The sequence below is a fragment of the Schistocerca serialis genome, chromosome 4 (genome assembly GCF_023864345.2).
Source record: "Schistocerca serialis cubense isolate TAMUIC-IGC-003099 chromosome 4, iqSchSeri2.2, whole genome shotgun sequence".
Lineage (NCBI taxonomy): Eukaryota > Metazoa > Arthropoda > Insecta > Orthoptera > Acrididae > Schistocerca > Schistocerca serialis.
Genome location: NC_064641.1, coordinates 51,028,774 through 51,044,932, shown reverse-complemented (window position 1 = coordinate 51,044,932; position 16,159 = coordinate 51,028,774). Strand labels below are relative to the sequence as shown.

At 39.6% G+C, this 16,159-nt stretch overlaps 1 protein-coding gene and 1 non-coding gene across 2 annotated transcripts in view; one reads left to right on the top strand and one right to left on the bottom strand.

Moving 5' to 3' along the window:
* LOC126474919 (protein ELYS) overlaps positions 1-16,159 on the bottom strand; it is a 350,083-nt gene that overhangs the window by 106,609 nt on the left and 227,315 nt on the right. The window contains exons 19-21 of the mRNA XM_050102423.1: positions 13,182-13,377; positions 4,255-4,389; positions 1,938-2,085 (exon numbers count right to left, since the gene is read on the bottom strand). Of these exons, the coding sequence (XP_049958380.1) occupies positions 1,938-2,085; positions 4,255-4,389; positions 13,182-13,377 (479 nt within the window). The remainder of the gene's footprint in view (positions 1-1,937; positions 2,086-4,254; positions 4,390-13,181; positions 13,378-16,159) is intronic.
* Trnas-cga (transfer RNA serine (anticodon CGA)) lies at positions 7,931-8,005 on the top strand. Its single transcript has one exon. It is a non-coding gene; the product is annotated as a tRNA-Ser (tRNA).

Here is a 16,159-nt window from a genome sequence, read left to right as displayed (position 1 = left end):
TTGTATAAAGCAGTTTGTCTTATAGCACAGAAAATTAACTCTTATTAACCTGAACCCCAAAATCTGTGTTGAACACATCTTAATCTCTCATCAAATGACTATGAACTTAGGTCATTTCTGACTGTTGAAATATCGTACATCACGCCGAGTTAAACAGTAATCATCAGTTCAAGAACTAGTGACATTACAAAACAACAGTTTAGTTTTGTGCAAATAAAAGTTGAAAAGATGCAAATAAAAAGAATTGGTTATCAAGACAAAAAAATGTTTCGGAAATGCAAGAACACGTCACTCCCAAACTGCTGAACTTCAAAAATATTTTTTATCTGTTAGGTTAGATTAAGGTAAGTGTGTGCTATGTACGAAAGTAACAAGTGCAGATAATTGATCTCAAAACAATTCTTGGAGGCAACTCATAATTGATGTGCTTAGTTTAAAAGCGTTTTGATAGACACTTGGTGAATATAAGGAAGGGAAGTTTGAAGTTTTTGCAGTGAACAATGAAATCTGCGGAGTTCACCAGCAGCCAATAATGAGTGAACACTTCTTACAAAAATGGTCTCTCGGTTTGAACTGCAGTACCTACACAATTTGTGCTAAAAATTTACCTATCGAATTCACACTTAAACTGTTTTGATAACTGTACATGTGTTGAGGAACAGAAATAGCAATAAGAATACACAAGTTAATCAGCGAAGTGATACTTTTCAGCCAGTGCTCAATTTATTTTTTTGGAGCTCAGTGGTTGCACTCTGGATTACTGTTCAGAATATTTCAAGTAAAATCTCAGGTAACTTCTCTAAAATTATTTTTTCACTTTTAACTTTTTCATCTTTGGCAGTGTCTGTTACTGCGAAAAATACCAAGTTGTTTATGTTTAGGTCTCAGAGTAATATTTATCCCTGAGGCATTTATGGTTGCAGAAGTGGTGATGCATGATATACCTGTTAGTGCATCAGAGGAGCAGCCTGAACTCTGTAGTATTGGCTCACGGAGCATTCCATAAAAGTGTTACGAGAGACTTAGTGAAGAAAAAGTACACAGACAGAAATGAGAGCATCCTTCAACTGCGGATGACTAGAAACAATTAAGTGGAAAGTTGCACATTAGGAACAAGCTATCTGGGAACAAGCATAAGGATTGTGTAGCATGTTCACACAGAAAAAAGAAAGGTGACAGGTGTGAAATTATATTATTGCAAAACATGCACTTGAAATCCAGCTCTCCGCCATGAAGAGTGTCTTTAAAAATTTCACACAATGGAAAGTTTTGTGTTGCAATGGTTATGTAGATGTATTTGAATGAATGCACACTTTCAGTTTTACTATACACCCTAATTGTTGTCAGTGACCTAATTGTTTACACAAAGAAACTATTACTACTATCTGTGGCATGCTCACTGTCCAAGTGGTGGCGATTTAAATAACAGTGCACTTTTTGCACAGAGGCACTCCGTGCTTGCAATACAGAGTGTGATTATTTACACTATTGTTCTTATCGGCTGAACATAAACACTCTCTCTCATCTTAACTTTCATTGCCATTAATAATGACAATATTGCCAGTTGAGGTTACAGTTGCCTCCTGGTTTACTGACAATGAACAGCAACCTTCAGTGTTTTTTCGTAACCATATTGTCAGAAGTATTTCATGTTAATTTAGATCAACACTGAAAACTGTTCAACAGATCAAAAATTAGTCTTACACAATATAACTTATTCCTAAACTGAGGACAGTTCCCAAACTAGGGTCAAAATTGATTCTTGTCAGAGAAGTTTATCTAATTGGTCCTTATAGTTTTACAAAATAAAAATAGAAGTCTATAATTATCTAAATTTCAATTGTGCAGCTTTTGTTTGAAAATAATAATTTAATAAAACAGTTAGAGATCAAATTTCTGATAATGTATCATACGTAAAAAGCATCATCAAAACAGACCTTAAGGATAGAATGATGAGTTGACGTTTCTCTGATAGGTGTGCCAGAAAATGAGGCATTTGCAGTTGCTCTTAGTTCAGACAGCCTCTTTATTCTTGGGGTGTCTAACAGCAGTGACACATCAACTTCTCGAGGCTCATGAGGTTCCCTAGAAAAACAATAGTAATATAGAATCCGCAATATAGTCCTGTATAAAATAGAAAATGGGTTAACAAAAGGGAAAATGAACATTTTCCCACAAAAACCTGAAAACTAAGTCACAACAAGTCAGATCTGTCTCATATGCATGCAATGATACAAAGAAAATGAGAAGTCAGTTTCTTACAGATGTGGTTGACAAACACTTAAGTCTTTTAAAACAACACTTTTGAAATATTTGTGCAAGTACTTCGATGGCAGTTTTTCCTGCACATTAAGAAGTTGTGTAAAGACAGGAGTTGGAATATCTGGAATATTAATCACCTCGGCCCAGGATTTAATTCAGTCTAAAGTTTAATGGAAGAATGTGGTTCAGTTTCTCATCTTTCCCTTACCTACCAACTCTTTACTTGTCACTCTTATTTGAAGCTGTGGAGCTAGGAGCTAATGCCACATCAACTGGCATTTGAAAAAGGACTGATTTGGAAGTTCTAATTAAAATTCAATGTAGCACACAACTTTGCTAACCTTAAATTAGTATAAAATGCCAGGATAACGTACATACATAAATCGAGAAATCTGAGCAACAACGACTGTTTACTAATTATCACTTTACCTAAAAAAAAAATCCACAATAAATACACTGTGTTATTCTGAGGACTTTTTTCATTATCATTCATTTCAAGTAACTCAGTCTTTTTGAATTTCAACAATTTGTTTTCAATTATGCATCCAAACAACAAGAAATTTTTAACTGTTGTTTAGCTTCAATTCCTTGTTTATCATTATTGTTTCTTGCTGACTTACGTGCTTTCTGCACCCTCCGGACAAAACAGAAAAGAAGCCTACCAAATACTTGATGGTGCTAGGTGCTCCCAGGCCCTGAAGCCAAGTAATTTTTATTATTAAAATTTTACAAAGAGGCAGCCTTTTTGTCCATCATCATTGTGCCGATGTGACAACAATCACTGGTTCAGATTATAGCAATTTGAGCTGCTCATGCTTTGTGTCCTAACACCACCAACTTAACAATAGCTATACTGTAAGTAGTGGAGTTAGTTGGTGTGTTACTGAATGAAGTGTTGGGTTGGAAGAAAACTTCAGAAACAGAACAAAAGTTGCCAATTATAAATAAGAGCTATGGTAGTGCCTCTTCCAGGTAATATACGAACCACTTTCAAGCTGTCACAGACAGGCCTTTTGAAGAAAGTGTGAACTACATCAGAGCTGTTGATATATAAGGGGGAGGAGGTGGGGCAGGGGGGGGGGGGGGGGGGGGGGGATTGAATGTTAACTTTGATTTGCCAGGGAAGTCCATCATCTTTAAGTTTTTCAGAGTATATAGCTATTCCAAAGTGTAAAGAAAACGTGTATGGCATTTATTGGACGGGATATCCCCTTCACGGTTCGGCCACGGTATTGCAAGTCTTTTTAGTTCACACCCCTTTGCCAAGCGATGTGCGGGCGAGCATTGTCATGGAGAATGTTTACGTCTTTGCTCAACATTCCTCTTCTCCAGTTCTGAATTGCCCATTTGAGTTTTTTCAGAGTCTCACAGTACCTGTCAGTGTTAATTGTGGTCCCAGAGATTCAGCTCTGACAACAAGGTGAAAGAAGAGGTTCATAACTTTCTAAACAGCCTGGCGGCGAGCTGGTATGACATGGGCATACAAAACCTGCCACAGCGTCTTAAAAAATGCATCAACAGAAATGGTGATTATGTTCAAAATAGCTAAATGTTCAAGCTGTAAACTGGTGTAAATCATTGAAGAAATAAACAAATCTATGAACTTATAAAAAAAATAGGAAATCTTACTTTTGGGATTACCCAGGTACTTCTTGTCTGAAGTCAGATATTGTGTACACATTATGTAGCAAATGTCCACATCATTTAAAATTGCCTTCGGATTTGTGCTGATTTTTTAACTAGAAAACTATATAAAAATTCACCAGAAGAAATTCAAAAAGAAACTATAATTCTGAATTTTTTCATCAAAAAGTATAAACTACCAATGTGTTCACAAAATCTAAAACTTATGTATGTGCTTAAAAAGTAATTTCCCACCATTTACATTTTCCCCACAAGTATTCACAAAAGACTAAAACTGGTGTTTTACTGTACAGACATAATTTCTGCAAAACATGATACAAAATCTGGCAGTACTATGTAAATGCTCACTCTATGGTACTGCTGTTATTAACAGGTCTCAAATCTTCTGTTCGGCGACGTTTGGGAGGTGTTCCTTCTTTCTCTTCATCCTGTCTACCACGCTTCTTTTCTGTTACACAAACAGCTCGAGTTGAATTGTAATGCCTGAGGAGACAAAAGTGTACACTTTAAGAACGTCAGTATCCCATATAAGGAAGATAGTTGAATACAAACAATCCCACATAAAAATACACAATATTCAGAAGATAGCTACCACAAAAGACTATTATTGAGCAGCCATAGATAATAAAAATGGTAACTGATAATAGAAGGAGAGGGCACAAGTAGCAACTAAAAAATTTAATACTAATTTCCAACTCCATCAGTGAGCTGAAAACACTGAATGTTCACTTGTTTCCAGATACAATAAAATCTCTTAAGTCTCGATCACTACATTCACAATCCACAACCTACTGAACAATTTATTGCCACATATTACTGAATTATTTATTGCAGAAGCAACCTGTTGTTATCATCATTCAATGCATGTATCTTTTCTACTCCACATACAGATATTATATAGAAAAGGAGAACTTCCCATTTACAACCATGGAGGTCTTTATTTTGCGACCAAGGCCTTTGGAGACCTGCACCCAATTCAGTAGCATGCTTGTGTAGAGGCACTTAAACTGGAGGTAATGTACTTCAGTTAGTGATGGAGTAACACTTTCATCACCAGTGTTCGACAAACTTGGGGAGGAGAAGTGGCAGTGGCAGTGTACATTCCTCATCAACAGAATGTGTGCTAATGTCCTGAATTAACTTCCAAATTTGTCCAGATCCTTACAAAGAGAAAGTATATTAAATATATATTGTGCTCTAAATGAAAACCCTTCTCAATTAAAATTAGCTCCCTTTGAATACTAGACTGTATGTGTCAGTTAACAGATAAGTATTACCCATTACTGACGAAGTTAATTAGTTCCATAGTAAATTGTGATCTAAGGTTCAGTGTTTCTGCAAACTTTAGCATCAATATTTTTTTGTGAATTATCTTTCCCCTTACTGCAATGTAAGTGAATAGTGGTGGAAATTGCTCTATAGCTGTCAAGTGACTGGAAGCTGCTTTGAATGGGTATGCTAGGAGAGATTCTGAAAGTCAAGTACTACCCTTCCCATGAATATCTCCTCTAGATGAAGTATAGGTTCTATCACCTCTCTTCCACTTTGCTCAGAGTGGAGTGCCTGTAGTAGGTCTAGAGGCCTTGCACAGGGAAGCAAGCAATCAGGGAGAACTCACGGTATTAAACCCATCCCCTTAACCAGCAAGTTTGTAGTGCTGTCTTCCACTGTGACTGAGTTGCAGGACTCACTTCACCTATGGGGAAGCTTGCTGCATGCCACATAAAGGGTAAGCAAGTGCAAAAGAATACAGGTCTCTTAATCTTCAACAGCTAGAACACGTGGTGTGAATAATAATACCCTTGGGGAAATGTAAGCAATGGATGAGAACAATCACCTTGGACATTCTGTATCCCCACAGGTCTCACTGAACATGTTGAAAGGGATGTTCTGGCTAACACTAAGGGAGCAGGATGCAACCAACCACAGATTGTGGCACATGTTAAAACAATACTTGTCACTTGGGCTCCAACACTATACTTGGTTCATTCCAATGGCTAACAGAGAAAGCTGCTCACAAGAGTTTCAACAAAGATGACACACTGCAGCATTGTTCCCAGACCCGATCATAGCTCCCTAGTTTAGAGCCAAGTGGAAGGCTTGAACCAGATAATTCATGGTTCTGTGAGAATTTAAGGTGTGACTTCCTGGACTTGCACAACAGTGATTTAGACCTCATGAATGGGTCCAAGTGTACTACACACCAGAGACTAATATCCAAGTGGCTGTCTGAGCATGAAGTGCACAGAAGAGTTATTTCGCTAGGTGACTCTCCATCCAATCCAGATAATGACGCGGCCCTGTATTATTAGTGTAAGATCCAAAGAAACATTCCACCCCACTTCCACAATCAAATGAAGTTATTAAAATCCTAGTGATCAAGAATTGACAACTCAGTTCCAGAGTATGAAGTAGTCAAAAAAGCAGTGCAGTTCATATAATATAAAGGTACAGAAAGCTGGCTAAAACCCAAAATTGTCAGCAAAGAGATTTTTGTGGCAAATGTAAATGCATACTGGAAGGACAGGCTAGTGGGAGACACAGGTGGTTTACTCTTCACAGTCAACAAGAATCTAAAAGCCAACGTGACAGTAACTGAAGCTGTCTGTGAGACTGGGCAAAACTCTGTTATGGGTTGGTGTAAACTTTCAATTGGGTCTTCCGTTGACGCCAGATTCATCCAGAAATGTAACAAAAACTTTAGAAAAAAACTTGAGCTCATTAGTACATATGTTCCCCAATCAGACTGTCATTAATGAAGGAAACTTTAATGATCCAGCAACCAAATGAGAAAATTACAGTTTTGTAATGGCATACATGACAAGGTATCCTGCACCATAATACTAAATGCATTCTCTAAAAACTACAGTGAACAAATATTTCTGAGCCCTACACATGATGTAAATCAGATCCAATGGCAATAAATGGGCATGGCTGCTTTAAGGATGTGCCTATTGATACTGGCATTCATTGACCATAAGGCAGTTGTAGCAATAATAATTATGCTGGGTAGGAAAGGGCAACTGAAATTAGTGAAAAAATTTACATATTCTATGTAAAGAGGTAGCCATTTCATGTCACATAGGAACTTAAATCATTTATGGGTACCTCAGGGCAGAATAATGTAAACGAACTGTGGCTCAGTTTTAAAACAGCAATTGAACAAGCTCTGGATAGTTACATGGCTAGTGGTAGTTAATGCTGAGAGAAGACCTCAGGGGTATACTAGCTCTGAAGAAACTTTAAGAAACAACAACGACTGCACATATTAGGTGTACAATGATGCGTAAGGATACTGATATAGAGATGTTGAATCCAATGAGTTTGGCTGTCAAAAGAGTAATGCATGAAGCCCTCAATGAGTACTGTAAGAGAACCTTATGGAAATATCTGTCATACATCTCAAAGAATGTCCAACATTCCTACCCATTCCACACCCATTAATGACAGAAAAACCAACACTCAGAGTAGCATAATAAAAACAGAAATGCTATACTCCATTTTCATATGTTCCTTTACAAAGGAAAACACAGAACCCTTACAAACATAAGTGATACATGTAATAGTGACAGTGGTATTGAGAAGCGGTTAAAATTCAAGCTTATATGGCCCAATGGTATCTCTGTCAGATTCTATACATAATTTACAACTGATTTAGCTTCTATTTTAACCACATTATATCATATATCCCTCTAATAAAAAAAAGTGTGCCCAGCAGTTGAGAGAAGGCACTGGTCACACCTGTCTACAAGACGTGAAGGAGAATTGAGCAATATAATTGCTGAAACTTCCTGGCAGATTAAAACTGTGTGTCTGACCGAGACTCGAACTCGGGACCTTTGCCTTTCGCGGGCAAGTGCTCTACCAACTGAGCTACCGAAGCACGACTCACGACCGGTACTCACAGCTTTACTTCTGCCAGTACCGCGTCTCCTACCTTCCAAACTTTACAGAAGCTCTCCTGCGGAAGGTAGGAGACGCGGTACTGGCAGAAGTAAAGCTGTGAGTACCGGTCGTGAGTCGTGGTTCGGTAGCTCAGTTGGTAGAGCACTTGCCCGCGAAAGGCAAAGGTCCCGAGTTCGAGTCTCGGTCGGGCACACAGTTTTAATCTGCCAGGAAGTTTCATATCAGCGCACACTCCGCTGCAGAGTGAAAATCTCATTCTGGAATACAATTGCTGTCCAAGCTTACTGATATCTATCTGTTGTAAAATCCTACAACACATTCCAATTCAAGCATAATTAGGTCCCTTGAACGGAATGACCTACTGCATGACAACCAGCATGGATTCCAAAAACATCAGTCATGTTAAGCCCAATTCACACTTCCCTCACATGAGATTTCGGACACTATACTACCACAAGCATTTATTACACAGGTACAATTGCGTGCATTATTGTAAATCAATAGTTGTGAGTGGATTGAGGATTCCTTGGTAAAGAGGTGGTGGCATATTATCTTGGATGGACAGTCACTGACAGATGAAGTAACATCAGATGTGCCCTCACATGAGATTTCGGACACTATACTACCACAAGCATTTATTACACAGGTACAATTGCGTGCATTATTGTAAATCAATAGTTGTGAGTGGATTGAGGATTCCTTGGTAAAGAGGTGGTGGCATATTATCTTGGATGGACAGTCACTGACAGATGAAGTAACATCAGATGTGCCCCATGGAAGTGTACTGGAAGCCTTGTTGTTTATTTAGTATATTAATAACCTGACAGACAGTATTAATAGTAACCTCAGACACATGCAGATGATGCACTTATCTACAATGAACTGCTATCTTCAAGAAGCTGAATAATTTGTTCGGATGCAGACTTTTTTACAGCAATACACCACCATTCTCACCTCAGCCTTCACTGCGTGTAATTACCACACCATCCTAGTTAAAACACAGATTTCCCAGGCCATCACATCCAATGCTGGTACTGTTGATCCCCCCCCCCCCCCCCCCCCCCCCCCCCATGAAACAGCTTCAGGGCACACCACTGGTGCCTTAGTATTATCATGGTGTAGAATGTGTTAATCAGCTACTTCAAAAGGGCCACTACCTCCTAAAATCATGCCCTGAAATGAGATCCATTCTGTCTGAAATTTTGCCCACCACACCTACAATAGCTTTCCGTCGTCCTCTCAATCTCCAGAATATTCTTGTCAGATCCTACGCTCCTTCTGCACCCACCTCCCTACCCTACCCTACGCACCCTCCTACCATCACCTGTAATAGCCCTGTAACTTGCAAAACATATACTATCAAAGGGAGAGCCACCTACGAAACGATATGTCATATACCAGCTATTATGTAAACACTGTTCAGCCTTCTACATTGGCATGACTACCACCAAATTATCAAGTAGGATGAATGGGCATACACAGAGGGTATATAGTAGCAACTCTCAATATCCTGTTGCAGAGCATGCTCTACAACATGGCATTTGTGACCTCGGCACCTGTTTCACCACACGCGCCATCTGCATTCTTCCCCCAGACACCAGTTTCTCAGAACTCCGCAGGTGGGAACTAACACTACAACATGTCCTTGGTTCTTGCCACCCACTTGGCCTTAATTTATGTTAATTTCTTCCGACTCAGCTTTTGTTCACTGTAGCTAATCTTTGTTTCATTTCGTTTTAATTTTACATCTTTCATTGTCTTTCCTGCCTATTTTTCACTGCTCCCTCCCACCTTTGTTACGTACAATGCTCTTAGCTTCTCACTCTTATTAACTCGTGCACGATGATTTAGTAGTGATCTCTGTCTAGCATACTACCCTGTCTTCCACCTTTAAACTCTCAGGTTTTCAAAGCTCGTCCACTGCAGTCCCCAACAATCAGTCCTTCTCATCCAATATGGTAAGTCTCCCCTGACCCGCAGTTCTGGGTGACCTTCCCAAAATCTGCCCCTTTTCCTAGACCTCTCCAGTCCTTTTCCTTTGCCCTTCTTCTTTCCCGTTCAACCCTTTCTACCTGAAGAAGGAACCACTGGCTCCAAAATCTTGCCGGTCACAACAGTCTTATGTGTGTGCCACTGCTTGGTGAGTAGATTTTTTATCCATCCAATTAAATAATTTAATGAATAAATATTTGATCTCATGTAGGCAACATTTCAATGTGGTGGAAAGATTGGTAACTTGCTTTAAATGTAAAGAAATGTAAAAGGTGAAAAGTAGTATCCTGTGACTACAAATCAGTAAGTAATGATATGAATCAGTCAGATTCATACAAACACCTGTGTTTAAGAATTTGTAGAGGGTATAAGTACACTCAGGTGTAAGTGAAGCTGGCATCACACTTCAGCCCATTGGCAAAAAACTGGAAAGATGCTATCAGCCTAAGAAAAGCATGTGCATCTCATCTTAAAACATTTCTCAGGTGTTCAGGACCCACATCAAAGAACATATCCAAAGAAGGCCAACCCAAATAGTCACATGCTCGACTCACTGAAGAGCATCATGGAAGTGTTGAAAAACCTGAATTGGCAGACACCTGAAGATAAAGGTATTAACTATCTTAGAAGAGCCCATTTAAAAAATTTCAAGAAGTAGTATTAAGTGAAAAAACCAGAAACACTTCAGCCTCCTATGTATCACTCCCATAGATCATGAAGAAAGATTAGACTAATTACAGTATGAACAGAGCCATTTAAGTGTCTGGAGTATATGGTATAATGCAAAATACCTTCTGCCATGCATTTTACATTGACCTGCAGTATATGTATGTGCAACTCAAACAATTTGTATCTATTAATCAGCACAAAAGGAGCATTAATTCCTTACAACAAACACGAAATGAGACTGGCAGCAAAAAACAAATTTCCTGTTGCTCCCAACTGACTATTCACCAAGCTCTTGTGATATACCTACTCACGTCTATAAAAAAGCTACTGGCTCTTGCTCGAGACTGCCAGAAAAAAAGAAAAAAAAAAACTTCTGTTGCTCCCAACTGCTTCCTACTGACCATTCACCAAGCTCCTGTGAAATATCTACTCATGTCTATAAAAAACTGCTGGCTCTTGCTCATGTGTGCAATGCACTCTATGGTCTCCCCTACATGACCACCCAGTATCACATGCTCCAGTCCCATTATGGGCAAACCGCATACTGCGCAGGAAAAGTAGATTTAAAACAGCACAAGCTTTTCTGATGGTAGAGTTTGATCCAACATTTTGTCCTGGTACATCACCACAATGTTACTGGTCAGAAGGAAAGGTCACAAAGGCAACTCCCAAATGCTGTGTTATTCAGCATAACAACTTAACAGCAGGGAGCCGAGTAATTGTTTCAGCACTCAGTTCCTCTTAGCAAGCAAATGCGCCTCCGCATTCAGGAAGTGGCTATGTGGCACACCAATCTCTTAATTCATTCCATCTTAATTTAGATAAACCTTTTCATTCCTGATGTATTTCAGCAGCCTCCCCTACTTCATTTATATCAGCCATCCCCCCCCCCCCCTCCTCCCCCAGATTCTCATATTTCTTTTGGAACAAATTCAAACTTTCCAGTTTGCTAGGAGGTAAGTAACTTACTATGTACTTCAGTTTTTACTGTTATCCTTTGTTACTTCCCACCCATTTCCTCTACTTTAGGCCTCTTCTGACACTGCACTTTTTGTACACTGTTTTCCTTCCCTTCAGCTGCTGCAGCTTCTCTTCTTTTACGTGCCATACATTTAGTTCTTGATGAATTTCTAAAAAAATTTATTAGCTGCTATCTTATTACTGATGCTTGCTTATTACTTTTTGACCAGTTGCACTCCTGCCAGAGCCACTGTCGACTTTGTGCTTCCTTTCTGTCATGTGTTGGCTGTCGGTCCATTGTTTCTTCTAAATCTTCCCGTCTTCACGTTTCACATTACGCGCAATTGGAGTCATTTGCACTTCCTTCAGGCACCTGTACAGCTTTGCAGTTGTTTCTTCCTTGCTAATGATACATAGACTGACTTCTTCTGCTTTAGGTAATGTTAATGTTTACTTCTGGATTACATTTATGGTTACAATCTACCCCTACACATAGAGACATCTGACTGTGGGAGGGTAAGGAGGGGGGGGGGATGGGAAAGGGGGGGGGGGAGGGGGGAGGCCTGGACATGCATGCTTATGCATGGGGAAGGGCATGATGTTATGCACTAGTACAACTCTGCAACACTAGGTGATAAGATACCCCTCAGCACCCAATTAGGAATGAACATGGAAAAATGTGGGAAACTAGGAGATATTCCAAACAAACCTGGTACGTATGACTTAACTAGAAAAATTGCTATGGGGATATGATACCTGAGTTCCCTAAGGATGCTGTATAGGTCCAAAGGGGTAGTAGGTGTAGCACTATGAATTATCTCCTATGTATACGGCAGAATATTTTGTGAACCACTACCTACGAATAGTAAGTGGTTCTGTGAATGTCGATCTCCCAGGATATTTCTTCTAAATGTCACACAAAGTGTGTAGATGTAACTGTGTTCCAATCTTGCAAGACTAGAGAAACTATTTTCTTAACTGCTTACTATATTACTGCAGTAAGTATAATAATAATAATAATAATAATAATAATAATAATAATAATAATAATAATAATCATCATCATCATCATCATCTCAGCCACCCAAATAATCCTAGTGAAGTCCTGCATGCAATGAATGTTCACTGCGCTACATTTGAAAATGTTTTTGTACTCAATTTTTATCTGTCATGAGTACAACAGCCTTTTACATTTTCTCTTATTGAAGACAGTGGAACAGAAATTAATAACTGTTAAAAAATATGATGAAAACAAAACACAAATCATCATTATTTATCAACTGACAAATTTATTAAAAATTCTTAGTTCTTATCCAATTCTACTTACCAAGAACTAAGAGAGACTGGGAAGTTGTTGAAGGAATGTAAGCCAGTTAGGACTTCTTACACAGGGAGACTAGGGAAGCATGGGGCACGAGGAAAGAAAGTAGGGTTGATGCTCAACAGAAATGGGTGTCCCGATAAAAGGATGCTGCAAATTGGTAGAAACAGTTTCTGCAGTGCAGGACTGTCAGTTATCATTTACAACAAGAAACTTAAAACAGGAATGATGGGTGCTAATGGGAAACAGAAAAAAAACTTATTTAAAACACAATGAATACGAACAGAATGGACAAAATTAAAACACAACGAATACAACAAGAATGTATCAAATCTATTCACAGTGCCAAACTGAAAGCTGTATCTTTAAAAGGAAAATTAATTCCAGTACATACGATTACATTTAAAAGAGAAAGACACTTAGATACCTGTTCAGCTGGAAGTGAAAAGGAGAGAAAAGAAATGGAGTTTTTTGCACTAATGAATCTGCATCATTCACTAACTCAGGTACCCATGTCTCTTTTATTTTCCTCAAAATTGTCTCTATGCCTGTAGATTTATCCCAAAGAGGATCTGACGATTTGTGGCGATAGAGTGTCATCGACAGAGGTTCGGGAATAGTACCTGAAAGCAGAAGGAAAAAAAAAAAAACATCACAAAAATTTCTTTATGGAAGGAGGTGTGACTGGATGGGATTTTTTGTAAAAAGAAAGCTGGAAGAAAAAATTACCCTCTCCCCTCTAACTTCATTTTGGCAACAAACTTTCCCATCTTCAGCTTCTTTTCCTGTTTTGTCTGTCTTAGCTGTATGCATTTTCATAACATCTACAACAGTTAAAACTACTGCTTCAATTTCAGTCATACCATTTGTAGTGCGATAAACTGCAAAAGCAGTAATCTAGAAATACTTATCAAAATAACAGAAATATCAGCTTTCTGGATTAATATTACTTTGGGAGAAAATAACACTGACCATTTTTGTGCTGAGGTTTCCATTTACAACCAGAGGAAAAGAAGTTAGTTCACCTAAACATGATAGCCAGTGTTATGTTAGCACCAATGCAATTCAATACACAAAATGGAGGACACCTTTAATTTTAAGCAGGGGTAGAGTATTTGATCACCATTAGTGCCTGTAAATGTGCCTGATTGCTGAGTGTGTATCTGACGACACAACAGTCAAGACAATATAATGTGGACTGGCAAGTGTAAGAGATTAAAACAGCACATTGCAAGGAAAGAAGGTTAGGAGTTTAATGTTCTCATATTGTCAAGATCATTATAGAGCTAAGGTGGACAATGATGGAGACAGAAATAGGCCATGGCCTTGTTGAAGGACCAGTTGCAGCATTTGCCTGATCTGATTAAGGAAACAATGGAAATCTACACTTGGCAGTCTAGAAGGGGACTTTAAATCCACTCTCTCAGACACTGTGCTACCCCACTCAGTATGGAAAACTGTTGCAGGCTATTCAGAAATACCGAATACCATCCTCCTCATTGGAGTTCTTGGTCTATTTAATTTAATTACCATGATACAGAATATTAGACACATTGCACTTGCAAAATTTCTGAATTCAGTCATGAGTATGGTTAGGTTTTGTTTTGTTTTGCTTTAGAGCGCAAACCCAACTGGGGTCATACGCGCCCAAGTCAAAACTATAGAACATGAAGACAGAGAGGAATTAAAAAACAACTGTATGTCAGCCCCAACTGACATAATGGAAGACAGCTAAAAATAGGCACTTGAAAAAAGGGCTAAGAAAGATACCATATAGAAATGGAGGTACAAAACTAAAAATTAAACGGACTTTGCCATATTGCTTTGGTAGATAAAAAATAAAACTCCGTCGACAGCCCAGGTTTAATTTACTAACACGGCCGATGAATAACACGGCAAACCCAAGCGGGAGCATAAACGGTTTAAAAATGGGCATTCCAACAGGAAGTGGCGGACAGTTAAAACTTGGGCGCAATGTCCACAAAGTGGTGGGGTAGTTCCACTTAGCAAATGACAATGGCTAAAAAGTCATTGCCCAATACGCAGACTAGTTAAAATGACCTCCGGTGGGAGGGCCAAGAGAAGGTCCTCCAACTTGCTGGGAGAGGCGTTGGTTGGTTGATTGGGGTTTAAGGGACCAAACAGCAAGGTCATCAGTCCCTTGTGTCAAAGAAGGTCTATTCAGATGGATTTACATCTCAGAAAGAGTCATAATGATAAAAACTAAAAGGCAAAAAGATGTAAAAGTGCAGTTGTGTTCTGGGAGAGGCTTATTAACCCGGAGATTATTCCCGTGAAGGGAGGACCATTGGCGATGCCAAAGGGACACCACCTCTTGACAGATGGCAACACAGAGATCGGAGGGAACATAGGTATTCGCGGGCTGAGGTACAAGGACTGTAGCCTTGGCAGCAGACACTTTTCCAGGCAGGCCTACATGACCAGGAACCCACAGAAACATCACACTGACTCCACCAAGAGTGAGCATGTGACAGATTTTCTGGACCCACCGCACTAAGGGGTGGGTGGTGTACAGGGCACATGGACTTTGAAGGACACTGAGTGAGTCTGAACAGAGGACACATTTGAAAAGATTGTGTCACTGGATGTACTTCGCGGCCTAATAGAAGTCAAAGAGCTCGGCTGTAAATACTGAGCAGTGTGCTGGAAGCAGATATCGAAAGACACGGGTGCCAATGACGAAGGTACATACAACTCCATGGTCAGTCCAAGAGCCATCAGTGTATACAAAGGCACTATCGCGAAGTTCCACGCAAAGGTCATGAAACTGAAGGCGATAGACTGAGGCTAGAGTAGTGTCCTTAGGAAGCGAATGAAGGCCAATGTTAAAATGGGTCGCTTCACGAAGCCAAGGTGGTGAAGGGTTCACAACACCCAATAAGAAAGTTGCAGGTAGTGTGAAGTTAAACTGCTGTAGCAAGTACCGAAAGCGGACTCCAAGACGTAACAGAGAAGAGGGACGCGGCCCATACTGACGATCAAAGGAATCATCAAAGAATGAGGCATCAGATGGGTGGCCAGCATAGCAGACACACAGCACGCATACCTGCCGAGGAAGAAGTCACGGCGGTAGGTCAGTGGTGGTTCAGCAGCTTCAGCATTCAGACTCTCAACTGGGGAAGTGTAAAAGGGGCCTGTGGCCATACAGATGCCATGATGGTGGATAATGTTGAGACGGCATAAGAGGGATGGGCATGTAGATGCATAAAGCACCCATAGTCGAGTTTCAAACAGACAAGGGACTGGTACAAACGGAGGAGGGTGGTTCAATCGGCACCCCAGGAAGTACCATTAAGGACACATAGGACATTGAGGAACTGCATACAGTGGGCTACCAGGTAAGACACATGGGAAGACCAAGAGTGTTTCCTATCAAGTATGAGC